Source organism: Strix uralensis, chromosome 3 (genome assembly GCF_047716275.1).
Source record: "Strix uralensis isolate ZFMK-TIS-50842 chromosome 3, bStrUra1, whole genome shotgun sequence".
NCBI classification, from domain to species: domain Eukaryota; kingdom Metazoa; phylum Chordata; class Aves; order Strigiformes; family Strigidae; genus Strix; species Strix uralensis.
This window is the reverse complement of record NC_133974.1, coordinates 29,273,013-29,300,804: the sequence shown is the minus strand read 5'-3', so window position 1 is coordinate 29,300,804 and position 27,792 is coordinate 29,273,013. Positions and strand designations below refer to the sequence as shown.

The following is a 27,792-nucleotide window of genomic DNA, read 5'->3' as shown; positions in this document are numbered from 1 at the left end:
CCCTGTACACCCTCAGGAACAGGAATGGATTGACAGATGTTTCTTCTTACCAGCAGCCGAGATTGTCAGTGGCAGACGTGTAACCAGATGAAAGGCTTGTTAGTCTGAGACATAAAATGCAGGCAAACCGAGCAATTTCCTTTAACATTTTCATTGTGAGCATTTTTCCCTGTTTAGTAAATATTTCATGAAATGTAAGCTGCAGCAGCATAAACCGTTTCATCTGGTCATGGTTAATTAGGATGTTTGTTGTGAAGCAGGACAGTTCTTAAGTCTGGCTAGCCTTAGAGACCTCACTGCTGTTTCACGAGTGTACTAGAAGGAAAGATATCTCAGCAGAAGGACTTCTTCATATGCCTGTTAATGAACACTAGCAGTGAGGTAATTCATGAAGGTGACATATAAAGTGGAAGAAACAGGAAAGAAAAAAAGATGTTATCAGATAGACAGAAGTATAATGAGCGTTTTTCATTAGCTTGACAATTTTAAGTATGGCATCTGTTCTTTTTCACACTTACAAAGGCTTACCTGCCAGCTACCTTTACTGGAGGAAAGAATTGGTTCTAAAAGAAAGGTGGGGCATATGCCAGTTTTATATGGCTAGCTTCTGGATAACAAACCAGCATTCATATTGGTGAAAAAAAACAAGGTGAAAGGTACTTCTGCTTTTTAGATGAAATTTAATGTTTTTGTTTACTTAATTTCCTGAATTCTATTCTAGTTCTTTATGCTGTTCTACACAAGTATTCATACTGGGTTCATTGGCTGCTGTACATTATTCACTAAGCAGTTTAATTATAGATATGCTAGTAAGGAGAAAGGCAATGAGGAGTCAGCATAGTGGCAGCCTATGGGATCCTAGATCAAATATAATTTTATTACATTCCGTCCCATTCATGTAACCTGTGCTTCTACATTTTTTCAGGTATTTAGTGCTCCCAAGTCCTAGGGAAAAACAAGAGTATTGAAATATCTTTTATGGGAATGTTAAGGAAAAATTTCCAAGGAAATACAGTTAGTTTGTACAATTAAGTGGTCTATTTGTCTGCCAGGGTCTTTTTCCCAAATAATTTTTGAACATCTTGGCTAATTTCAGTCATATTTGGTACAAGGATAAAAATCCACGCATGTGAATTTCCTACATGTTGTTGGCCATTGTGTCTAGAGGTATTCCAAATAGCGGCTATGTTGATGCTGATAGCTCAGCCCCACATCCATGCTGAAAGGTAGCAAACAGATGCTTAAGCTAACCTGTGAGTCAGCCAAAATATCTGCTGCCTCCTTCTCCATCTAAGCAGTTGAGAGACCAGGGAGGAAGGTGAGATGAAAAGGACACACAGAGCAAATAAGGATATTGTGTACAAGGATGGGTGATGAAAGATACTGCTCACAAATCTATAGGAAACTGAAATTCATTAGTTATTCTCTTTTTACCATATATTTGTGCCAGTAACAATAAGGTAAAACCAAGGCATGAGGTCAGGTATTTGGAAAAGAGTCATAACAGACCTTCATCTTCTGGAAGGACTGGTTCCTGGAAAAACTATTATCTCCCACAGAGCTGAACACAATCTTTTCCACCCTGATAATATAGTGAATTGCACTGTGCTTGAGGAGTGAACTCACTTCTCATAGGGTCTGGCATAGACTTTTAGGACAGCATTTTTATACCCTGGGCCATGGTCTAGGAAGTGCCTTGAAAATGGGTGTCATTGCTTTGAACTTGACTTGAAACAATGAAAAGCCATACCTGGGAGCTGAGAATATATTTGGTTTTATGGTATGTTGCTGTTATATGTGCAGCACTTTGAAGTGGAGTTGAAAACAAGAAATGTGTCTTTTTGACAGGATGAAAAAATGATACCTGGACATTTTATGCCAGCGTGGGATCTTTCAGCTGACTGAAATTAGGAGTATAATGGCTAGGTATCATTTATGGATATCCAGTTTTGTAAGAGCTCAGCAAGGATTCAAACTTACTCCTAGACCGTAATAAATAAGCAGCTGTGTAGGTACATCATAAGGAGGTTTCACTGCTATTGGGAGCTTCTCAGGTTGCTTGCTGAGTTTTCTGTCAGCACTCCTGCTTACTCTGGATTCAGTTTCATCTAACTGGTCTTTGTTAGTGAGCTTGTCTGTGATACATGTATTCTTGGCATGTGAATCCATACTGTCTGGTTATTACAGCTGCTGACATGGATCTTAACTCTCAAAGGGTTTGTGGTTGTTTTGTTTTGTTTTGTTTTAATTGAATAAGAGGCAAAGGATCTAGTGGAAAAAAAGGAGGCTTCCCATCACTGATTTTTGGATATCTGCCAGGAGCATACACTGTACTCATATTATTTGAAAGCATTATCCTGGGCCCCTTTCTTCCCCTTGACAAGATAACAGGCTTTCATGTTTAGCAGTGATGAAGTGGGCTGCAGACAGGTTCAAACAAGTCTTCTTCACCTTTTAAAATTGATTCCTAGAAATGTAGTTGAAGGAATTGAAGGATATTTGCAGGAAATGAAACAACTCTTCTTGACATCTCTACATTTTAATTTATTGCTGTGGCCTCTACAATGAAAACAAGTACTCTTAAGGCAAGGTGACAAGCCTATGAAAAACATGTATCTTGTTGTCTGCAATATCAGGCTGTAATACCACTCTACGATGAGTTTTACTTCCTTGTGTCAAATAACCTGGTGTAATGAAATCACATTTCTTGGTGCTAACGTGTTTTCTTTCCTATGAATACAAGTTCTCTTGCTTGAAATTTTCTTTTTTGAAGTTCCCATAGAGAATCCTATTTCCAGGCAGAACTCAGGTTTCCTGCTTCTTGTTGAATAGTTTGTAGATACTTGACTTATATTCAATCATAAGTATGGCCCTTGCCTCAGTTGCCAAGTGCTATATCCTGCATAGATAAATGGTAGCCAAGAACGCTTGGGATCATTTAACAAAAACTAATACATAGTTGCTAAACCTGTTACAGCTAGCACTTGTTCCTACTTCTGGGGTGATTACTGGACTAGTTTCTCTATCATTACCTTATGGCTGGTACACTGGCCCAAGAATGGTACACTGGCCCAAGCATTGGCACCTCGTTAGCATACCCCCTGTCATGTCTGCAGATCAGTATTTGAGCGGTTAATACTTAGATATGGCTTGAAGAGTAGTATGGATAAGGAAAACCTAATGAGTATGGTGTGGGCATGAGTGTGTTCTGTCAAATTCACTGAAAATTCTATAAAAAAGTCCACAGGAGACTTTATACAATAAAGTCTCTACAGATTATTAAAATATCCTAAATTTTACTCATTTTCTCCACTTCAGCTTCACACATTTATAAGTCTGTGCATTTATGTTGCTGCATAAGCCATGTATTTTTAGATTTTGTTGACAATTTCTCCTGAAGAGGCAGTACAGGAAGGTTGATCATCTTTTAGTGTACATTACTGATCCTCTGTAGCAAGGATCTGTTTGTACAATCTTCAAAGTGGAGGCTCAGATCAAAGATATGCCCAGTGGGTTTGTGAGTGAAGGCTTACATACCTTTCTGCTGTTAGATATCACTAGTTTAGTCCTTCAATTAAAGTATCAATTTATCCAAAAGGTATTATTTGTAATTGTTGCTCTCAGTTTGAAATAAGGTAAATTAAAATGTACTGCAATGGAAGCAGATCAGTTATCTTCCATTGTGATAGGAAGCAGTGTGATCTTTTGGATGAATTATGAAATCCTGGTAACATTTAGTGAATCTCTGAACATCATTAAACTTGACATTTGCCAGAAACAAACTTAATGTGTATGTTGGCTATATAGTATTAATGAGCACCTGGATGCAACTTTTCTGTAAATGAACTCTTTTGTGATGAAGCAATGACTGTTTAAGAGATAATCTTATTATTGAGAGGTAGATATATATATATAATAATATATACCAGCATTGAGTCTTTGGTTTCCTTCTTTTGTGCTTTTTTACCAGTTATGAATAAAAAGTATATTTATTTTATATATAACTATTCATTTTTATGAGTATGTGTACACATACAGAGTATTTTCCTGTCTGTATAGCACTCAGAGCCAACCTTTCCTGTTTGATGACAGAAGCACATTAGGAAGCAACGGTCATTCTCCAAGACACTCGAAATCTCTTCCACCTCTCAGCAATTCCTTGCATTTACTTGAGGTTTCATAATTTCTTCCTCAGTGAACTTCAGTTTTCCTGTCACTCTTTCAGATACTCAGACTTTCTGAGCCCAAGAGCTGAAATCACATCCTAAATGAAAACTACTGTTTTGAAGGTTTGCAGATTCCTTTTGAATACTTTGATAACTGCGTGAGCAGAGGTTATTAGCTCATTAGTGGCATTGCTAACTGGAAAACCAAGAGAGGTCAGTGAGAAGCCTGAACTCCACGCAAAATTTTATACCAGTTCTTAACTTCAGTAAGTGGCATCTTTTCATAATTTTCAGTACTGTGTACTTCCAGATGTCTATCTTAATCTGTAGCTGTTCTACTTCACAGTACAGAAAAACCCTAAAAAGGCTGAGAGCAGCAAAAAATAAAATGCCTGCTGTTCATCTCATTCTCTTGCTCTGAGGACAGAATAGCAGACATTTTTACTACTAATAAGCTCTAGGACTGAAGAGAGAAAAAGAAAGTATTTCCTCCTTTCCAGAAACTTTGAAGAGACAAAAAAGCTTCCTTTTTGCTAGTTGTTCCAGTTGGCAGAGCCACCCTCTCAAGAATAACACCAGGTTTCAGATAGTTGGGAATAGGTAATGAATATCTCACTGGGGGACTTACCAGTGACTTCATTGATTGATTCATCTTTAACCCCTACTTATCTGTTCCGCACCATACAATATGTAGCACACTGTTGATGTTTTCTCTTTGGATTAATCCGGGAGAGCACTTCAACATGTCTTAAAGTGCCTTGTTGAATGGACTTTACCGCAGTTGAAGCTACAAAAAATCAATATTGACAAAGAACTACTTTATTTTTCTTATACATCATAGCAACACAGTTTTTGAGGATGTTAAATTCAAGGACACTTAGAGGTATCTTCAGAAATAAATACACTTTTGATATTTTCAGTGGTTTTTGCTTTCTTTTTTTCCTGGTCATTTTTTCACATGCTCTCTACTTCCTCTTTTTATGAGTAGTTTCATGTTCAGATGAAAGAAAACCAGAATTAAATAAAAAATATATTAGCAACTTTCAAGATTGCCTTTCATCTAACTGGTGGCATATTCATATTACTGTCCAAGCTGCTTGAAGGTAAGAAGTAAGAAGGGAGAACTGTACTGAGTTCAGCTACTTAGTGAACTGCACACTGTAGTTTTAGCAATACAACAGCTGCCAACACCAAACTTTCATCACAGCCTACTCAGGCTAACTCCCCAAACAAAGGTATGCTGGACTTCAAAGACACTTTGGAAAGAACTTTAGTCTTTAAAATCTTACCTGGTGGCTTGCTTTTTATCAATTTGATAAAAAATATATTTAATCAATGTAATTGCTCACTCCTTTTAGTAACAATGTTCTTCCAAAAGGAATTGAAAATATATATCTTGTAGCTAACGCTGCTGTGACTTTTTAATTTTATCAACAACTGTATTTAGTAGGACACTGCACTCAAAATGCATGCCAGATAACTCTTTATACTGCATATGCAGATGCTGAACTTGAGTAATTCCTGTTTGTTATTTTTGCTGTGAAGAAATCCACCAATTTTCTAGAGTAAATTTCATCATAAATACAAATTTTTTCATGATTGCAGTTGCTATATATCTAAAATTACATGGAATATCAAGGAATTATTTGGAAATCAAACTAGAATTACATGTATTAAGGAACTGGTTGGCAATCACACTTAAAATTCCCAGAATCACAGAATCATCTAGGTTGGAAAAGCCCTTGAAGATCATCCAGTCCAACCATTAACCTAACATTGACAGTTCCCAACTACACCATATCCCTCAGCGCTATGTCAACCTGACTCTGAAACACCTCCAGGGATGGGGACTCCACCACGTCCCTGGGCAGCCCATTCCAACGCCTAACAACCTGTTCTGTAAAGAAATGCTTCCTAGTATCTAGTCTAACACACCGCTATGAAGAGCCTGACTCTCTCATCCCACCAGGAAGCTACTGGGGATTTGCTGTTAGGTCCCCCAAAGCTGTCTGTTCTCCACAATAAGCAGGTCCAGTTCCCTCAGCTGCTCCTCACAGGGCGTGTGCTCCAGCCCCAACCATCTTGGGTGGCCTTTGCTGAACTCACTCCACACTGTCAACATCTTTCCTGTTCTGTGGAAGAGGGGGGTGAATCTGGACCCAGCGTTCTAGATGCGATCTAATGAGTACTGCCTAAAGGGTGTGGTCACTCCTCTATGTGCCCTCTGCGTTTTGTACAATAGGCACCTTGATAGAGGATAACAGTCATTTGGACCAACGGTGAAAAAGCCTGCAGTAGGAATGAAACTTCGGATGGACACTGCACTTTCAGATGTTCCCTACTTGAAAAGACCTTCAGCAGGACACCTTGCCTTATGGGACATCATAGGAGAAAAGTCTGTAAAAGACACTGTTTTATCAATATGGATGGATGCTTTCAGGAGTTCCACAATGTACTTAAGTACACGTTGTACGTAAAAGTAATTTTTTGCTTGTTTTCAATCTGTAACATGGCAGATTGGTGCTTTCCCCTCCTGAGAAACAGGGAGTACCCATTTTCTGTTCCTTCTCATACCATTCCTGATTTTACAGGTCTCTCTCATTCAGTTCTGACTTGTCTGTTAGAATCCTTTCCCAACCCTATTTTAATAGCCACTTTTCTTGCCCCGAGAGCCAAGGTAGTTCAGCTCGAGTTAACAGAGTTACAAAGCTTCTGGGGTAGACAAATTCAGTTCGTACCTGTCTACAGTAGATTAACACAGACATGTAGGTAAGAGGCACAGTTTTCTTACAGGCATGAAATTCATCACTGGCAAAGCTATTGCCTTACTTGTCTCTGTTGTAACGGGAGTTACTCCTTTATCCCCCCTGAATCATCCCAACTAGCTGTGTGAGTTAATGTGTATGTGTACATATAGCGGAGGTATGTTGGTAACAGGTGCATGTGTTTCTGGGTGAATGCAGCCAGCCACTGGCTCATTTTTCAGAGTTCGCAGCCGCTTGTGCTGTCCTGATAACCCCTCCCAACTCCTATTAGACACTGAGTGTTTTTACTTTTACGTTACCTGTCCTTAGGGGTTTGTATGTCCTTTTCATGACTGGAAACCTTAGGATGTTCCCTTCTCATTAACTTCACTTTAATTTGTCCCACTGTTTTTATTGAGCCATCTGCTGTGGTTTTATTTTTTCCCTCTCAAAATCCAATAGCCCTGCTTTCATTTAAAACTGAAACACCTTAGACAGAAAATGAGCCTCATTGTAGTCATTCAGGGTTTGAACTTTGTAATTTTTAAACGATGTTTAATTAAAAAAGCTCTTTTTAAAATAGAGATGTCAGGGATTTAGCAATTGTATTTTTTACTGGCATTGGCTCATTCTTTCTCTTTCAATTCAAACATTCCTTCATTCACCTGCAGAAGAAGTGTACTTCTTAGAGTACTAGATAACTCTGCAATGTATAATACTACATGCCTGCAAGAGTTTGGTGATACTCCCATTCTGGAAATCATTTCCATTAATGGAAACATATCATTCCTTAAAAGTGCCTGACCTTGTAACAACAGCTCATCTTTCTTTAATTAAGTAATGCCAGTACAGCAACAAAAAAATGAGAAAAGACAGATAGGTAAGGTGCAAGGTAGACTTGCAGAATTCCTTTAAGTGGGAGGCAGATGTTGACAGCAAAAAGAGATGTGTAGATTTCATTTTTTGGTATGTTGGACAGGCTGACAAGAAGAACATTATTTTTTGATGAGTTTTGACATGACTTTAAGCGTAGCAAAAGGATGTTTTTACTGTGGGATGACTAATTTTAATGGAAAAAAATATATCATGACAGAAGTTTTGTAATAGGTGTCAAGTACTTTGAAGTGAACTATAATTAACATAATTTTATTGGCACTGTAAGAGTAAAGCAGATGGTTTTGAAAAAGTGAGATCTACTCACTCAGCTATTCCATTTCATGCTAAATCAGTGAAGAGAAGGAAGAAGCTAGTTCCCTCAAAAAAATCGTAAACAGACTGACAGTATTTCCAGAATTTTGCAGCTCCAAGTTTGGAGAGAGCTTAAGATAAATTTTCATTGGGAAGAATTATCTCTAAAAAGATGTTAGAAATGCCTTTAGTCTATGACACTTCTCTAGTGGTGACCTCTTTTGCATGACTGTGATATGCATGTTCTCTTCCAGTTAAGAGGGATGAGATACATGTGTGTTATGCAGAAGCAAGTGCAAGAGTACTGTGTTACTCATGAAAGGCGAGAATAAAGTGTGCTTGGGGATTGACAGGTACTGTAGGATATAATTGAATAGCTCTCTGTCTCCCTCTTTTAATTCAGTTGGTTGAGAGTAAAGTGGGTGGACAATGTGTGAGGCTTCTTCTCAAGGAATGCTTTCTTTTCTCTTTTTGCCTAAGATCAGTGTTGTTGAAAATATACCGCTGAGTTCCTTGGGTTTGTACTCACTGGAAGAATGCTGCTGTTTATGGACCTTCTTCCATTGCTCCCAAAATCCTATACTAACTCTGACTTTCAGTAAGCACTAAATGTGTAATGGTTGCATTCATAAAAATAAACATGTAGTTTTAAAATATAAAGTTATTGGTTATGTTTTCGTAGTGAGCATTATATGTGAACATAGTTTTCCTAGTTGGTCGCCAGGTCACAGTTTATAACTAATGCAAATGCTGCACATCAGTGCTGTGAGCCAGCAAGTCACCAGCTTGATCCCAATCTGAATTCCTTCATGGCAGTGTCCTGCTCCTCCTGATCTGTGGTGGTCCTAGTCAGGGCGACTTTAGTTAAATAGAAAAATTGAATACAGTTGATCTTGGTCCAGTGATTACTTTATGGTATCACCTCTGTCCTTTGAGAAAGCTCCTCTTCCCACCAGTCTTACTTGAAAGTAACCCTGTTCTTGGTACACGATAGTTTTTCAGTGACTTTGGTAGTCTTTGGATGTGGTCTGAAGAGTCTGTAGCATGTACTGAAGGCATTAAACGTGAGGCTCTGTACAGAGCGTACCACGGGGGCAAATTTGTCTGTAAAAGATTTGGGGGTTACTTTTAATGTCTCTAAGGAGGAAGGAGAAGAAAATAATAAGAGAATAATATAGATGAGTGAAACATGGAACAGTATGGGAAAACCAGCACCCAAGTTTCTATCCTGTAATCATCATAACCCTAAAAGGCCTCGCAAGAGTCCCTTTAGATTTTCAGACGTGTTTTATAATGGAGAACAGATCCTTGGCCCCAAGCTTTGTAGTTGGATTTGGCTTTATTTTTGCAGTTGTTGGTAGGAGCAGTTTTGGTGTAAAGTAGTGTGAGAGACGAGAAACCAGGCCTGTGAGAAACTAAGAAAAACAGCCTGAGAAAGCGGAAGTTGAGGCTGATCTAAGGAATGCCTCAAACACTCGCAAGACGAAACTATGAGTCATGGGGTGGGTGGTGAGGAGGTCGAAGCTGATAAGGCTGCCCGAATAACATAGGATGCAGCTGGAGGAGGGAGCCCTGTGGAGACAGGACAGCTCTGCTCTGGTGCACCTGGCCAAATTTCAAGGGCCATCTGTCCAGTGAATGACCTTTGCTTCATTATCCATTACATGCATATTAAAGTTAACACCCCTCAATATGCTAATGAAGACTAACAAGATCATGCTAATTACATCATCCCATGAAACACCTTACCCCTCCCCGTACATGGGATACATAGGTATGTGGGTCGACCTAGGGGATGGACCCAAGGAAAGTGTGTATAAATCAAAGGGAGGAAAGAAAGAAGGGGCTGTTTTGCTGATTAAGGATAGCAGGTAAACTCGGACACCAGAGTGAAAAGAGTAGGCATATTTTACTGGGCATAACTAAATAATGTAACAGAGTAATACAGAAAACATACAGTAAGAAAAGACAGAATAGTGCACTTAAACAAATAAGAAAATACAGGGTAATGCATCAAATCATTACTACTTGAGAGAGAGAATAGTGATTAAGAATTGCATATGTTACCAACATCCAGATCCGCAGTCGCTGGGGAGCCCCGGTTACAGCGAGGATTTGGAGAGCCTGTCCCGGCAAGTGGGGAATCCTACGCAGTGCGTCCACCCATAGGTGAGGCATCCAGAGTTGCTGTGAGCAGGTCCAGCCTTGTATACCCCAAAATCAGCAAGGCAGAATAGCGGGCACCTTTGTTTTAAGTGGAAATATCTGGTTTCAGTCTCACATTAGATACCCCCAGAGCCTGGCCAGGGCTCAAGGGAGTTCCTCTGCTTATCTAATTGGATTATGCACAAGGTGTCACATCAGGCCACAGTGCCAGACAACTGTCTCCATGACCCTGTTATTCTATCTACACACTAAGAAAGATAAATATACATTCAGGATAGCTACATCTTCCATACATATTTCACTAATGATTACATACTGAGTTAGCAGCTTCGGCTCAGGGCCTGTTGTTCAGGCTTCAATACACATCAGAATAGGTGGTTTGTTTTAACTTAGTATAATACCAATTAGGACAATGGTTATAAGTTATAAAATATACAGCATTCATCTATAGGTCAACTCTGGCTTGGGCCGGTTGTCCAATCCTTAGCACTTCAGAGGGGGGGCCTGGAGAGTGCAGTGAAGCGAATACGACAGATGCCTCCTGGAACCCTCGCTGGCGGGATCGACACAGGAACCCAGACCAGTGATCTGTATAGCATCATAGAATCATTCAGGTTGGAAAAGACCCTTGGAATCATCGAGTCCAACCATCAGCCCTACTCTACAAAGTTCTCCCCTACACCATATCCCCCAGCATCTCACCTAAACAACCCTTAAACACATCCAGGGATGGGGACTCCACCACCTCCCTGGGCAGCCTATTCCACTGTCTGACCACTCTTTCTGTGAAATTTTTTTTCCTAATGTCCAGTTAAAACCTCCCCTGTTGCATTTTAAAGCCGTTCCCCCTTGTTCTGTCACTGATCACCTGTGAGAAGAGACCAGCACCAACCTCTCTACAATGTCCTTTCAGGTAGCGGTAGAGAGTGATGAGGTCTCCCCTCAGCCTTCTCTTCCTCAAACTGAACAGTCCCAGCTCCTTCAGTCGCTCCTCGTAGGATCTGTTCTCCAGGCCCTTCACCAGCTTCGTTGGCCTCCTCTGCACTTGCTCCAGCACCTCGATATCTCTCTCATATTGAGGTGCCCAAAACTGGACACAATACTCAAGGTGTGGCCTCACCAGTGCAGAGTACAGGGGGACTATCACCTCCCTACTTCTGCTGGTCACACTATTTCTAATACAAGCCAGGATGCCGTTGGCTTTCTTGGCCACCTGGGCACACTGCCGGCTCATGTTCAGCTGCTTGTCAATTAGAACTCCCAAATCCTTCTCTTCCACACAGCTCTCCAGCCACACCGCCCCAAGCCTGTAGCGATGCATGGGGTTGTTGTGGCCCAAGTGCAGGACCTGGCACTTGGCCTTGTTGAAACTCATCCCGTTAACGTTGGCCCACCGATCCAATCTATCCAAGTCTCTCTGTAGTGCCTCCCTATCCTCATGCAGATCGACACTCCAGCTTAACTTGGTGTCATCTGCAAATATACTGATAATACACTCTATGTCCTTATCAAGATCATCAATAAAGATGTTGAACAGAAATGGTCCCAACACCGAGCCCTGAGGAACACCACTTGTGACCGGCTGCCAGCTGGATTTAGCTCCATTGACCACCACTCTCTGGGACCGTCCATCCAGCCAGTGCTTGACCCAGCAGACCGTTCGCTCATCCAGGCCATGGGCAGCCAGTTTTTCTATGAGAATCCTATGGGGAACTGTGTCGAATGCTTTTTGAAAATCCAGGTAGTCACTATCCACAGCTTTTCCCTCATCCAATAGTCGGGTCATTTTGTCATAGAAGGAGATGAGGTTTGTCAGGCAGGACCTGCCTTTCATAAACCCATGCTGACTAGGCCTGATCCCCTGGTTGTCCATTATATGACTTTTAATGGCACTCGAGATGACCTGCTCCATGACCTTCCCTGGCACCGAGGTCAGACTGACAGGTCTATAGTTTCCTTGATTGTCCTTTCTCCCTCTCTTGTAGATGGGTGCCACATTTGCCACCCTCCAGTCCAATGGGACCTCCCCAGTTAGCCATGATTTCAGGTAAATCATGGAAAGCGGCTTGGCAAGCACTTCTGCCAACTGTTTCAGTACCCTTGGATGTAGCCCATCCAGTCCCACAGTCTTATGTGCATCCAAGTGGTGTAACAGGTCTCTGACCATCTCCTCTTCAACTGTGCTGTGGTGGTTTAGTCTCTGCCGGGGTCTGAGACCACACGGCCGCTGCCCCTCCCCCACAAAGGGAGTGAGATACAAAGTCCTGGGGCTGAGATAAGGAGAGGTTTAATACAACAGTGCAACAGCAACACAACAAACAACAACAATAACAATAACAGTAACAGTAATAACAATGAACAGAGCAAGATATCTACTGATACAGCAGTGAGAGGACCAGCTGCACATACAAAACCCCGGGCTGTACAAAACCACGCGCTCACCGATTCTTCCCGCACTATGGCGCCAGGATGTGACGTCAGCATGGTATATGAATAACCTGGCTAGAGCTTCCCCCCACTGCTGGGGAAACTTAACCCTATCCTGGTTAAACCAGGACATAATGCATCCCATTATTCTATACCATGTGCGTCACATCCAGCTGCCATTTAGCAATTAGCAATAACAAAGAAAAATTAACAAAAGCACAGTATAACTCACGGTGTGTTTTCACCCACAATCAAGTCCCCTTGTGGAACGCATCGGACCTCTCCATCCTTCTGCATCACCCACCAGGTGCACCCAGGTCCTTGAGCAAAAACAATCCCGTGGATGGGTTTGCCTTTGCACGGCGCAGGACTAACCCAGACCATTTTTCCCAGCAGGTCCCTCATGCACACCACAGGGACTTTATCCCTGTCTACAACACGTGGAAGTTTTGACTGAGCCGGGCCAGCTCGATTGGCAGATCCTCTTGTGTTCACTAACCAAGTGGCCTTTGTCAGATGTGTGTCCCACTGTTTGAAGGTTCCACCCCCCATTGCTCTCAATGTAGTTTTTAACAGTCCATTGTAGCATTCGATCTTCCCAGAGGCTGGTGCGTGGTAGGGGATGTGGTAGACCCACTCGATGCCACGTTCTTCTGCCCAGGCATCTATGAGGTTATTTCGGAAATGAGTTCCGTTGTCCGACTCAATCCTCTCTGGGGTGCCGTGTTGCCACAGAACTCGCTCTTCAAGGCCCAGGATGGTATTTCGGGCGGTGGCGTGGGACACTGGATAAGTTTCGAGCCACCCAGTGGTTGCTTCCACCATTGTGAGCACGTGGCGCTTGCCTTGGCAGGTCTGTGGCAGTGTGATGTAGTCGATCTGCCAGGCCTCTCCATATTTATATTTCATCCATCGATCTTTATTCTGCTGGGGCTTCACCTGTTTGCCTTGTTTGATGCAGCACACGTCTCACATCCGTGGATGATCTCTGCGATGGTGTCAATGGTGAGGTCCACCCCTCGATCTCGAGCCCACCTGTATGTTGCATCTCTGCCTTGGTGGCCCGAGGTCTCATGGGCCCACCAGGCTATGAACAGTTCACCTTTACGCTGCCAGTCCAAGTCCACCTGAGCCACTTCGATCTTAGCAGCCTGGTCTGCCTGCTGGTTGTGTTGATGTTCATCAGTGGCCCGACTCTTGGGTATATGGGCGTCCACATGGCGCACCTTCACAACGAGGTTCTCCACCCGGGCTGCAATATCCTGCCATACTTCAGCGGCCCAGATGGGTCTGCCCTTGCGTTGTCAGTTGTTCTGTTTCCATTGCTGCAGCCACATCCACAGGGCACTTGCCATCACCCATGAGTCAGTGTAGAGATAGAGCCTTGGCCACTTTTCTCGCTCAGCAATCTCCAAGGCCAATTGGGTGGCTTTCACCTCTGCGAACTCGCTCGATTCACCTTGTCCCTCAACAGCTTCAGAGGTTTGTCGTGTGGGATGCCACACCGCAGCTTTCCATCGTCGATGTTTTCCCACAATGCGACAAGACCCATCAGTGAACAGGGCATATCGCTTCTCCTCCTCTGGCAGCTCGTTATATGGTGGGGCCTCCTCAGCACGTTTCACCTCTTGTTCTGGTGACATCCCAGAATCTTTGCTCTCTGGCCAGTTTATGATCATTTCCACTAATCCTGGGGAGTCGAGGTTCCCTATTCGAGCCCGTTGTGTTATCAACGCAACCCATTTACTCCACGTGGCATCTGTTGCATGATGTATGGAGGGAGCCTTTCCTTTGAACATCCATCCCAGCACCGGCAGTCGGGGTGCCAGGAGGAGCTGTGCTTCAGTGCCGACAACTTCTGAGGCAGCTCGAATTCCGTCGTACGCTGCCAGTATCTCCTTCTCAGTCAGTGTATAGTTAGCTTCAGAGCCTTTGTATCCCCGCTCCAGAAGCCTAGAGGTCGGTCTCGGGATTCCCCATGTGCTCTCTGCCAAAGGCTCCAGGAAGGGCCATTCTCCCCGGCTGCGGTGGAGAGCACGTTCTTAATCTCCTGCCCTGTCCGGACTGGCCCGAGAGCCACTGCCTGGGTAATCTCCTGCTTAATTTGTTCAAAGGCTTGTTGTTGCTCTGGGCCCCATTTAAAATCGTTCTTCTTGCAGGTTACGTGGTAGAGAGGGCTCACAATCAGGCTGTAGTTTGGGATGTGCATCCTCCAGAACCCCACAGGGCCCAGGAAGGACTAAGTCTCCTTTTTAGTGGTTGGTGGGGCCATGGCTGTTATCTTGTTTATCACCTCCTTTGGGATGTGGCAACGCCCATCTTGCCATTTTATTCCTAGGAACTGAATCTCCCTTCCAGGCCCCTTAACTTTCTGTCGCTTGATGACAAAACCAGCCTTCAGGAGGATTTCCATTATCTTCTTTCCTTTCTCAAAGACTTCCTCAGCTGTGTCCCCCCATACAATGATATCATCAATGAACTGCAGGTGCTCTGGAGCCCCACCTTTCTCCAGTGCAGTATGGACCAGTCTATGGCAAATGGTGGAGCTGTGTTTCCCTGGGGCAATCGATTCCAGGTGTACTGGATACCCCTCCAAGTGAATGCAAACTGTGGCCTGCACGCTGGTGCTATTGGGATGGAGAAGAATGCGTTAGCAATGTCAGTTGTGGTGTACCACTTGGCTGCCTTCGACTCCAGCTCATACTGGAGCTCTAGCATGTCCGGCACTGCAGCACTCATCGCTGGCGTAACTCCATTCAGGCCACGGTAGTCCACAGTTAGTCTCCATTTGCCATTAGGTTTTCTCACTGGCCATATAGGGCTGTTGAATGGTGAATGAGTCTTGCTGATCACCTTCTGGCTTTCTAGTCGACGGATCAGCTGATGGATGGGGACCAGGGAATCTCGGTTAGTACGGTACTGCCACCAGTGCACCATCTTGGTAGCAATTGGCACTCGCTGCTCTTCAACCTTAAGCAACCCCACCACCGAGGGGTCCTCTGAGAGGCCGGGTAAGGTGGAAAATTGCTCAACCTCCTCCAGGGCAGCTATACCAAAGGCCCACCAGTACCCTTTTGGGTCTTTAAAGTACCCTCTCCTGAGATAGTCTATACCTAGGATGCACAGGGCATCTGGGCCAGTCACAATGGGGTGCTTATGCCAGTCCTTCCCAGTTAAGCTTACTTCAGCCTCTAATAGGGTCAGCTGTTGGGACCCCCCTGTCACTCCAGAGTCACAGATGGATTCGACCCCACTGTGGCTTAATGGCATCAGGGTGCACTGTGCGCCAGTGTCTACCAAGGCCTTATATTCTTGTGGGTCTGACGTGCCAGGCCATCGGATCCACACCTTCCAGTAAATCCGATTATCCCTTTCCTCCACCTGGCTGGAGGCGGGGCCCCTCTAATCCTGCTCACCATCACTCATTTGATCTAAGAGTGACTCCTGCAAGAATGGCTTCCTGGTCCCCTCAAGAGGGTCAAGCATACTGTTGGCCATTCTATTCTGTCTGGGGGATTTCCGACTGGACACTGGAGCTGCATCTCTCTTGGAAGACTCCCCTTTCATGGTGGTCTTCCCTTTCAGCTGCTGTACTCGTGTAGCTAGGGCAGAAGTGGGCTGTCGATGCCACCTTCTCATGTTTTCCCCATGGTCGCGGAGGAAGAACCACAGGGTGCCCCGTGGTGTGTACCTTCTACCGCCCTTCTCTTGGGTGGGGAAACGCCTGCTTCTAATAGCTGAGACATCGGCTCGTGCAGGTGGAACATAGGACATGTCTTCTTCCATTTTCTGGAGCCTCTGAGACAGTTCCTCTACAGCTGAAACCAAAGCATGTTGGGAGGAAGGGAGACTTCCCTCATATTGCTGGAGCTGGATAATCACTTCGTCCACTGTCTGAGTCTGGGTGTCTCGCCACCAGGATGCTACTGCTAATGCTTTGGAATGTCCCTCTGGTCCACTTTGCAGGAACTTCCGCCACATCAGCTGTGTACAAGGGGCCTGATCTGGATCCATTGGTGACTGCTCATCATTCAGATCACCATAGATCATGTCAAACACAGCCATTTCCCTGAGGTTTTGAATGCCTTTCTCCATGTCGGTCCACTTGCCTAACCGACATAGAGCATCATCCTTGTAGGGGTACCTCTCCCTCACAGCGAGCAGGAGTCACCTCCAAAGGCTGAGGGTTTGATCCTGTTTCCCTATTGCCTTGTCAATACCAGCCTGCTTGGCTAAAGGTCCCAGCTGCTTGGCCTCTCTCCCCTCCAATTCCAAACCAGCAGCTCCAGTATCCCAGCACCGGAGCAGCCAGGTGCAAATTTGCTCGCCTGGAAGGTGGCTGAAATCCTTCTGCATATCTCACAAATCACTCAGGGATAGAGATCGGATGGTTATCTCCGGCTCTTCCTCCTGCTCTCGTGATGGGCCTGGTTCATCATTACTCTGTACACTGCGAGGGGATTTTTTGGTATATTTGGTTTTCCGTATCGGGGCGACTGATATCGGTACTGCTTGTCCCTCTGGCCCAGCTGCTGTGCTGGTGGAGGCAACTGGTACTGGCACTGCCTGTTCCCCTGGCCCAGCTGCTGTACCAGCAGGTTCACTTTCAGATTCTGCAGCCCCTTCTCCCCCTTGAGGGCAGTGAACAGTGTTAAAGATGACACGGTAGGCATGGGCAAGCCCCCAGCATATCACAAGGATTTGTGTTTCCCGGGATTTGTCAGATTGGCAGCACACCTTTTCCAAATACTCCACCAGTTTATCAGGACTCTCCATTTGTTCAGGAGTGAAATCCCAAAGCATTGGGGGTGACCACTGACTCAGGCACTTGCCCATCTTTTCCCACACACCTTGCCATTTATAACTATCTGCCCTCGGGGCAGGTTTCCGGGTGATGCTATTGTTGGAGAAGTACCGCATGGCCCAAAACAAGATCTGGCAGACATTCAGAAAGCATTGTGCTGCGAACACAGTGGCCAGGATGCTCCAGGGATAGCTGAAACTCTCAAAAACCGAGAGGATCTCTTTCCCTGGCTCACCCATAGAGGGAGTGAGACCCCTAACAAAAGCCCAGGCAGCAAACAGGTACCAGTTCACCCCCACTAGCAGTGATACAAGCACATTATAAGCAGTCTGCAGCCAGTACAGCAAAACAAGACCCTTGATACATTTTCCACCGAGAACAAACATCAGCACTGGGAACACACAGTGGATATAAGGATTAATCCAGCCCCACCACGCAAGGAAGTTGGCCAGCATTGCAGATGTTTCTTATCAAACAATACAAATAAAAACAGAAAAAAATTACACCTAACAGATTGCTCTAACACACCTTCTCCTTTTGTCCTTATCTCAGCCCTCTCATGCCCCACGTTGGGTGCCAAAAGTTGTGGTGGTTTAGTCCCTGCCGGGGTCTGAGACCATGCGGCCGCTGCCCCTCCCCCACAAAGGGAGTGAGATACAAAGTCCCGGGGCTGAGATAAGAAGAGGTTTAATACAACAGTGCAACAGCGACAAAACAAACAACAACAATAACAGTAACAGTAATAACAATGAACAGAGCAGGATATCTACCGATACAGCTGTGAGAGGACCGGCTGCACATACAAAAGCCCGGGCTGTACAAAACCATGCGCTCACTGATTCTTCCCGCACTATGGCGCCAGGATGTGACGTCAGCATGGTATATGAATAACCTGGCTAGAGCTTCCCCCCACTGCTGGGGAAACTTAACCCTATCCTAGCTGAACCAGGACATGTGCTGACCTCAATCTGCTTCCCCTCCCCATCTCCCAGCTCATGAGGCTGGGTGTCCAGGGAACAGCCAGTTCCACTGCTAAAGACTGAGGCGAAGTAGGCGTTGAGCACCTCAGCCTTTTCCTCATCCTTAGTTACCATGTTTCCCTCTGCATCCAGTAAAGGAGGGAGATTTTCCCTAATCCTCTTTTTGCTGTTAATGAATTTATAGAAACACTTTTTATTATCCTTAACAGCTGTAGCCAAGTGGAGCTCTAGCTGTGCTTTGGCTCTCCTAATGCTCTCCCTGCATAACTTCACTACATCTTTATAGTCTTCATGAGAGACCTGGCTCCTCTTCCAAAGACAATAGATTCTCCTTTTGTTCTTGAGATCCAGCCAAAGGTCCCTGTTTAGCCAGGCCGGTCTCCTTCCCCGCCTGCTTGTTTTTCAGCACACAGGAACAGCCTGCTCCTGTGCCTTTAAGACTTCTCTCTTGAAGTATGTCCAGCCTTCCTGGACTCCCATATCCTTCAGGGCAGCGTCCCAAGGGATTTTGTTAATCAGTCTTTTGAACAGGTCAAAGTTTGCCCTCCAGAAGTCTAAGGTGGCAGTTTTACTAACCCCTCTCTTTGTTTCTCCAAGGATCAAAAACTCAATCATCTCATGATCACTGCACCCTAGATGGCCTCCAACCTTTACTTCCCCCACCAGCTCTTCCCTGTTCACAAGAAGCAGGTCCAGGAGGGCACCTTCCCTGGTCGGCTCACTCACCAGCTGTGTGAGGAAGTTATCCTCCACACATTCCAGGAACCTCCTGGATTGTTCCCTCTCTGCTGTGTTGTGATCCCAGCAGATACCCGGGAGGTTAAAGTCTCCCACAAGAACAATGGCAAGTGACTGATTTCTCCCAACTGTCTATAGAAAGCTTCATCCACCTCACTGCTTTGGTTGGGAGGTCTATAGCAGACTCCCACAGCAAGATCTGCTTTATTGGCCCTTAACCTAATCCAAACACTCTCAACCCTGTTACCACTATACTTGATTTCTGAGCTCTCATAGCATTCTCTTACATACATGGCCTATTTCCCAATTCCCTCTATCTCCCTCTTTTTTCTTTTTCCATTAAGAAATACAAGGCATATGGTATTGCTTGCCACAACTTGCTATATATAATCAGCCAATTATCATGTGTTCAATTAGTTCATTGTGTGTAGTTAATAAATGTTTGGACTTTGAGATTTGTCTCACTGTTGTCTGCTCCACTGGGGATTTGCGAATCTCGGTCACTTGTCTCCCTCCTCTGAGCGGGACGTGACAAGTAGTATCATTTCTGACACTAGTAGCAGGGCATACAGTAATACCCTTCTTGGTAGGGTGTGCTACCAGGCCCTGTGCCCAGCAGAGCTGCGGGACCTCCACCGGGATCAGCTGCTTGTTGCCGGCCGTTGGCTGCTCCCTGCTGACGGCGCTCGCTCCTAAGCGTGCGGGGCTTCGAGCTCGCCCCTTGTCGCGATCCCTCCTCCTCTGCCACTCCCGCTGTGTTTGGTGTGATGTGCTGAGGGACCTCCACAGCGATCGTCTCCTTGTCACCTGCCATTGCCTGGAGGACATGGGGCCTCCCCACTGACAGTGCTCGCTCCTCCAGTACGTGTCACATGACTACAAACAGCAGCACTGTTCAGTGTGCAGTCTGTATTATAATGTGTAAGTTTAAAGCTTCTGAGGATGACAAATACGTCACTAATTGCTCTCTTTTTTAATATTTTTCAGAAATTGAGAAATTTCAGGGTTCTGAAGTCAAGAAGGAAGATGAAGAAAAGAAGTATCTTGATGTTATCAGCAACAAAAACATAAAGCTGTCAGAAAGAGTTCTGATCCCTGTTAAACAATATCCAAAGGTACTGTAAATATAGCCTAACACTTCTTTAATCTTTCTTCATAGAACGATGAAAAAGTCATATACTTAACCATTTTTTATTGACTCTTACTATGCAGGCTTCGTGGTATTAAAAAAAAAAGAAAAACAACTAAAAATGAAGCTCCTATTTGAATTTCTGTTATTAGCTATTATATGTTCTAACTTCTGTCTCAGGGCCTTTCAGAAAAGCTATTGAAGTGAATGAGATTTTTTTGTACTTCAAGTCAGTTTTGTAGCTGGTCCTTAGGCAAACTGTTGAGGTTTTTTCTTATAGTTTTTTTTTTCACATGTTCCATTTTTTTAGAAAATAAAAGACCAGTTAAGAAAAAAATATTCCAGCAGAATTAAAAAGAAAAAAATTTCAATAATTCTAAAAAGTCCACTGTGCTGCAGCTTCTTCATGTAGGAATTGGGGGTTTTTCTCTGGTGTAATAAGTTTTAAAAGATAAAGTAGCTGGATTACTGCAAACTATGACTTTCACAATCTATGCCCCTGTTTATAACATTCAGATGTCTTTATGCCACATACTTTCTTCATATTATGTTTTGTTCTCCTCACTGCTACATACTATGATTAAAAAAACTTTTTCTTTCAAAAGAGCCCCAAATTCAGCTGCTTCTCCAAAGTTTTAGTTTTTATTTTACATGAAGGAAGAGAATGTTGATTTTTTTGTGTCTGTGTACAGTGTTGTGTTTTACATAAACAGTTGTTCTAATAGTATTCAAATCTAAATAGTAAATACCTTCATCCATCTCTAGAGTATTTTTTCTTGCTGATTTATTATCACAATGTATTTGGTTCGCTATTAGCCTTGATTATACACTTGCCTTTTTACTTCATACTTTCTTCAGCAAGAGTAATAAATTACAATGGGAAAAAAGCCTATCAAACAAAATCAAAGGTGTAAAACAAAATTCAGATTCAATGATTCTAGCTGACATTTACCTCCTGACTAACAAATATAAAACTCAGATAATGTAATCATCCAAATGGTAAAGACCTTAGAAGTGCACACAGTGCTATAGGGAATTACTTTCTTGCTGCATAGCCCAAGGTTCTTTGACTAGATTTGTGGTATTTTGTGTAAATGATACAGGTGACCTGAAGTTCTTAATAAGAATGTAATAGTGCTGTAACTTTATAACAGCAATGTGATAATTATTCAGAATACTATTTGATGAAGATAATAGAATGAAAGACAAACTATTTAAAAGACAAATGCAATAATCTATCCAATATAGTGCCTGATTATGATTAAATTAACCTTCATTTACTTTAATGAGCTTGTCATATTAATGAGTAGTAAAAGATAAAGCATTTCTAGAGGTTTTGAGTGGTGAAACAAGAAAAAAACAATGTAGTGGAGATGAAATACTTATTCAATAATGCAAAATACACTCTCGGAACTTTTCTGTAGTTGATTTGCTAGCAATATTCTGTGCTTGGCATGGAATTATTCGCAGAACTGCAGGCTTCCTGCTACCATCTAGTAATGATCCTTCAAGGATTTCATTTGCCATTTCTATCAAACTGCTGATTGCTGTGGTCAAATGTCTTATCTTTTCTTGATGAATTGTATACATTAGGATAGTCAAAATCAGTATACCATGGTTGCTTCAGTTGCTTTATAAATAACCAAAAAAGACATTAATTTTATATATTTAGCAGAATATGGTAATAAGAGCAGTTGATCAGACCTGTACTTATAAAGAGATAGGAGAATTGCTGTATAATTTCACCTGAGAGGCATTTATATTTGAAAGAACATTATTTTAAATTATTCATTTGTTGTTGGTTGATAAGCTTTTTTGGGCAGTGCTGAGTGAGCAGGGTTCTGTAAATCTGAAGAAAGTGTCCAAGAGTATACATTTTTGGAAAAAAATTCTGACCAGTTAAAAAAAAAAAAATCACGTGGTTTACAGACTCTCTATTTAGGAATGAGATCAATCTTTTAAAAGACATTTGCTCTTATTTTAACTACATGTAGAAATATAAATTGCTTCAAGGGAACCCTTGGCCTAAACGTTTATTATGGTCAGTATTTTTAAGCTGCAGTGAGGGTAGACACCTTCAGTGACAGCTGTAGTCAGGAAGCAGCATATATTTTCAGGGGGACCTGGCCCTTATGATTGTCAAATATAGGAGCATCATCACCTGATAATCCCATAGGACAAAATGCTCGTATTTTTGGGTTCACATAATGTCCCTAGCAGTTATTAACAATAAAAACCGCTTGTGCTAACCTTATATCCCACTTAGGTCGTGAAACATTGGCATGTCTCTTGATCAAGCCATTAATTCGCTCAACCATGCCATTAGCTTGAGGGTAATATGGTGTATGAAACACCCACTTGATGCCTTGTGTGCCCACTCCTGGACTACCGCTCCTCGCAGTGAGAAACTGCCCGACTCCCCCCACCCTGTCCTGTGTGAGGGGGGGTTTCCAGAGCTCTTAACCCCTTCTCCCGGCGTGGTTTTAGTGAGCTTTTGAGCCAGTCCATAGCAAGCAATTGTCGGCGAAAGACATGCAAATGTAAACTGCTGGCAGTCCCATGGGGGAGCAAAGCCATCTCTGCTTCTGACAAAGAAACAACAAAGAACCCGCCCCAGAGCTGGCGGAAGGCCTGCGCCCAGCCCAGCCAGGCCCTGCAGCTGACAAAGGCCTGGATGGGCATTCAGCCGCCCATAATCGGCTGTTAATTACCACCTTTTGTTTGGTTTACGACTGGCCACACCGGAGAATTCTAAGGGGAATGTGTAGGATTTATAATCTTTTTTCAGTATCATGAATCACCTCAAAAATACCCTGCTTGGCAGCAGTTGGCAGTGGATATTGAGCGACACAGGTTAACTTCGGTCCCCCCTAACTCCAAAACTCCACACTGCTGTGTGGTAAACACCACTGTTTACCTGCCAAAACATCAAACCCTAATATTTTTCCTTTGTTCTCGAGTTCTGCCCTCCAGCTATTGCACCAACTTCGAGATGTTACCAGTAGATTGCTCATGTAATATTGCCTGGGCTACCCCCAGTGCCAATGCCCTCTGCCAAAGATGATTCCTTCCTGAATCATAAAATCGACCTGATTTATCCTGGGGTGGATTAAACTCTCTAGGAGGAGGCTGCTCAAGGGGGAGTTTCCAACTGACTTGCCTAACCCTCCAGCTTCCACCTTCGCCCCCACCCGGGTCAGTCCAGCCCATCTCTCGCCCATAAGTAACCAGATCATGTAACACTTCTGCCCACGTTAACATGTGCAGGCGAGGGGTGGGGGGGTTTCGCTGGTTGCATTCAATAGCTCTTTGCACCCTTTCTCTGAGGGACTGGACATGGATCTTTAAGGCATCCGGGAGCCCTCTGATGAGAGCTCTAAGGTGGCTGGGATGCACGGGCACGGCAAGCGGAATTCTGCACCGCCCCCTCTCATACATCGCCTGAATACAAGCCACCTTTTGTACTCCCTCTGCCAGCTCTGACAGTCCCTTCACCTTAATGGTAACAGGTTCTCCCCTCTCCTTAGGGTCCACACCCCCAGCCCAGTAAGCCACTCGAGATGTTACCGACTGGTTACCCGCTGGTCCCTCACTTAAAAACACTCCAGGACCCCAGAAACTTTCCACCTCATCATCACTCAACAGAATTCAATCCCCCCTCCCCCCCCCCGTTAAAGAAACTCTCCACAAATACTCGGTTTCAGTTTCACCCGGTTTAGGCAAATAGTTAACCTGAAGCTCACTAAGCTCGCATCCCATCCAGGCGGTTGTACGGACAGTGGTTCGGGGGTTCCCACCTTGTGGACCTGTATGCCTTTCTGTTTTAATGAGAGGTCGCACATGTCTTTCCTCCAATTCCTTTATTTCCTCCAAGCCACTTTCATCAGACTCTCCCCAAATATCTCCATCCCACTCCTCAAGATCTACACTGGTAATTAACTTTCAAATCTGAGCAACACTAGGGGGCTTTTTTGCTCATGCCAGCATAACTTCAATTTTTTTTTCTAATAACAACTTTCTCTCTCTTTCTCGTAATAATTCTGTCTTTAAACGATCAATTTCCAACCACTCCTCTAAGGCATCTCTCTCCACTGCTACAAAATAATCCTGCGCCAGAATCAAGCAGGCACCTAATATGGCGCACATTTTTCCTTCACTTCCATTTATCCACCAACTTCCCCAGCTTTGTTCCAACATTCTCGCAACTTCCACCGGATCAAACCACCTCTCCTTTGCCCATTGTACATCTGGGGGCGAAGGGGTACAACTATATTTCTGTAATAAGTCCTCTATCGACATCCTGCCAACAATGCCAGTTGTTATGGAGACTCTCAAATAAACAACCAACCACCAAAAAAAAAAAAAAAAATTAATTATTAACACAGTTAACTAGCTCTCCGTAAATTACAGGTTCGAATGTCTGTGAGAGGAGAACAGAACAACTTTTTAGGGTTTAACAGCAACCCAAAACGCTGAACAAAGCCCCACTACCTAGGGTTTAATGGCAACCCAAAACGCTTTATCATTCACCTGGTAAGTGAGGGCTCTCAACCTCGAGGACCTGCTCAGGGCAGCATCCCAACCCAAGGCACCTCGAGGAGTTTCCTTGGGCAGCATCCTGACCCAAGGGGAGAGTCTTCGACCACAGCATGCTGCTCCAGGGGACAAGCTCCAAATGGCTCCCCCAGGGGACTCCATTGATACCCAGGCCGAATCTGACCTGTAGTCAATAGCGACTCCCATTGGCCAAAGGCCCCAACTACCACAAGGCCCTGAGAACAGGCAATCAGGAGCTGCTACACTTCAGCAGCCAAGAAGCTCTGCTTTCATTGGGCAGATGCACCTGCCACAGAAGGTGATGCAGTGCCTTGTGTTTGTTGATACTTTTTCCTGTCCTGTAGTGCCATTTTTTTACTTTCATGGTATGTGAATTCCAACTAAGGCAGAAGAGCAAAAACACTCAGAAGACTATTTATTAGAGACTTTTCCATTTTTCAGCTTTTGTAGCTGTTCAGTTTAAAACTTGCATGAAAACACCCAGGGCTTGTTCGTAAAGATTTCACCATTTATCAGTTGAATGTTTTATATCGGATTCATCAAATGTGTGAAAAGAGTAGGTTATTTAAAAAAAAGAACAAAGAAGCAAACAGAAGTCTGAAATGATCTTGTTGCTGAAAAACAAAAGTCACAATTTAGAGGCTTGATGGGAAACTTTGTCATTTGCATGTCAATACCTAGCTCTCAGAGAGTCAGTTCCTGTATGGGTTTAGGGTCAAAACACCCAAACAAGTGTAACTTACACATTCAGTTATTGTCATGAAAATTTTTCTGGAAAACCTTGGATTTTCAGTAATCATTTTCTCTTCATGTGAATTACAAAAGTTAGTTACTTTGGTTTGAGTTACTACCTCATCAACTCCCAAAACCACTATTGTATGTTCAAGATGAAGGAACCCAAGTCAGTTCAAATTTATAGATATAATGATTTTTTTTCCAGTTGTTCTTTCTAGAAATTAATTTCTTATTTGGTTATATCTGGGTTTGGGTATTTCTTTTCCTTCTGATCTATCGACAGGTAAATTAGTCTAAATTTAATGGAAATGAAATAACATGAACAAATTTAGAGCCAAAATGCTGAGTGTAGTTATTTAATTGTATGACAGTTCACATTCAAGATAAAAAATTTCCAGTTTTATCAAATCCCAATTACATTGAAATTGCATGTTCAGGAAAAAAAAAAAAAAAAAAAAACAACAGTTAATTAAGGAAGAAATTTTCCAAGTTACTTAGTTACTGATGACTGGTAGGTGCAGTGAAGTTGGAGCTGATGTCACCTGGTGCTGAGGTTTGAACTCAGCTGGCAGCCAGACGCCATGTGGCCAGACGTTCACCTCCCCCCTCCCCCGGTGAAATAGGGGAGGGACAAAAAGAAGAAAATTTGTAGGTTGAATAAAAAGAAAGAATTTACTAAATATAACAAGAGAACAACAGTAACAATAGTGAGTCCAAAAGAAATGGGTAAAATGCAGCAGTGGCTTACCGAGCGCGGCGACCGCCCCCACAGCAACACGTGACCGGACCGGAACCCGAAAGCGTGCGCCAGAGAGAGCCCTCACCCACCTGTATGCCTGGGCATGACATCACATGGTATGAAATACGCCAATGACTGATCGGGACCCACCCTCTAGCTGTGCTGCATCTCAACCCAGGGAAAGGTAACTCCATCCTGGTTGAAACCAGGACACCTGGAATAACAAACTTTTTTCAGTGAGGGACAGAAATCAATATAATGTCTTCTGAACAGCAGATGATGTTTAATAGTTTTCTAATGGTATGACTATTGAATAAAGATAGATCTGTCTATAAATAAAAGTGGATGGGAGTGGATGGGATATTTCTTATGTAACTATAATTATGTAAGTATAATACTAAGTAAATTTAATTACAGTTTACTCTGATGCTAGACTGAGTCATAAATTTAGAAAGTTTTAAAACAAAATCTGTTTAAGTACACAATTATATTTCAATTTTCCCTCTACTGGTTTGTTAGATAATAAAAACTATAAAAATATAAGATACTGGAAGCATGTCCTGCTAACCGCTAGGATCTGGTAGGGTTGTCAAACACGACAAGCAGGTTGATTCTTCTGAATGGCTTCCATGATGTTGAGTTGCAAACTGCAAGGCACTGTGTCTTCAGAGGATGCAGAGTAATAAAGCCTCTTCCCTGCACAAAGGCTCAGCTGATGGGCAATAATTATCTCATTCAGAAATATGGTCTGACTTCAGGTGAGCTTCCTAACTCCTGATAGCTTCCTCTTGGATGTTTAGCTGCCATTTTTGGGGAAAAGGAAGGATATAATCCAGGCTTTTACCCTTTGAAAGGCTGGCACCCTGCTTCAGAGTATGTGTTTCTGGGGAAGAGACTTAAGCTAATGTTAATGAATACTGTAAGTTAAATTCCAGATTCTTGATATTCTTTGGTTTGCCTTTCTCATTGGATGGAGACACTGCTCTTGAAATTAAATCTATTTGTTCAGCTGAAATCTTGTACAGTATTTTAATCTCTATGATATATTAAAACAGAATTCACAGGTGATTTGAACAACAAAGAACTAGCTTGCTTTGTATACATTACACTTCAGAGTGAATGTCTCTACTAAAAACTTTCTTAGAGGGCACTGAAATAAATTTTGGATGAAATAACCATTTGAAGTAGAACTGGTTTTATAATTTTCCTCTTTGTTTCTAAAAACAGGATATGACTTAAGCAACTTTATACACTTAAGAACATTAATTTAATTTGAACATCACCACCAGCACTAATGTACCAATCAAATCAGAGTAGGACAGTGAGAAATACAACCACTCACTTATTAAAAACAGCTTCCCCCCACCCCTCCCTTCTTCCCAGGCTCAACGTTGCTCCAGATCTTCTCTACCTCCTCCC

General features: G+C 43.3%; 1 protein-coding gene across 5 annotated transcripts in view; it reads left to right on the top strand.

Moving 5' to 3' along the window:
• KHDRBS2 (KH RNA binding domain containing, signal transduction associated 2) overlaps window positions 1–27,792 on the top strand; it is a 445,746-nt gene that overhangs the window by 77,049 nt on the left and 340,905 nt on the right. For all 5 annotated transcript variants that reach the window (XR_012628034.1, XR_012628036.1, XR_012628035.1 and 2 more), the window contains exon 2: window positions 20,201–20,328. Coding sequence is in view for 2 of the 5 variants with exons in the window: in XM_074861784.1 (XP_074717885.1) it covers window positions 20,201–20,328 (128 nt within the window). In the remaining 3 variants the exon portion in view is untranslated. The remainder of the gene's footprint in view (window positions 1–20,200; window positions 20,329–27,792) is intronic.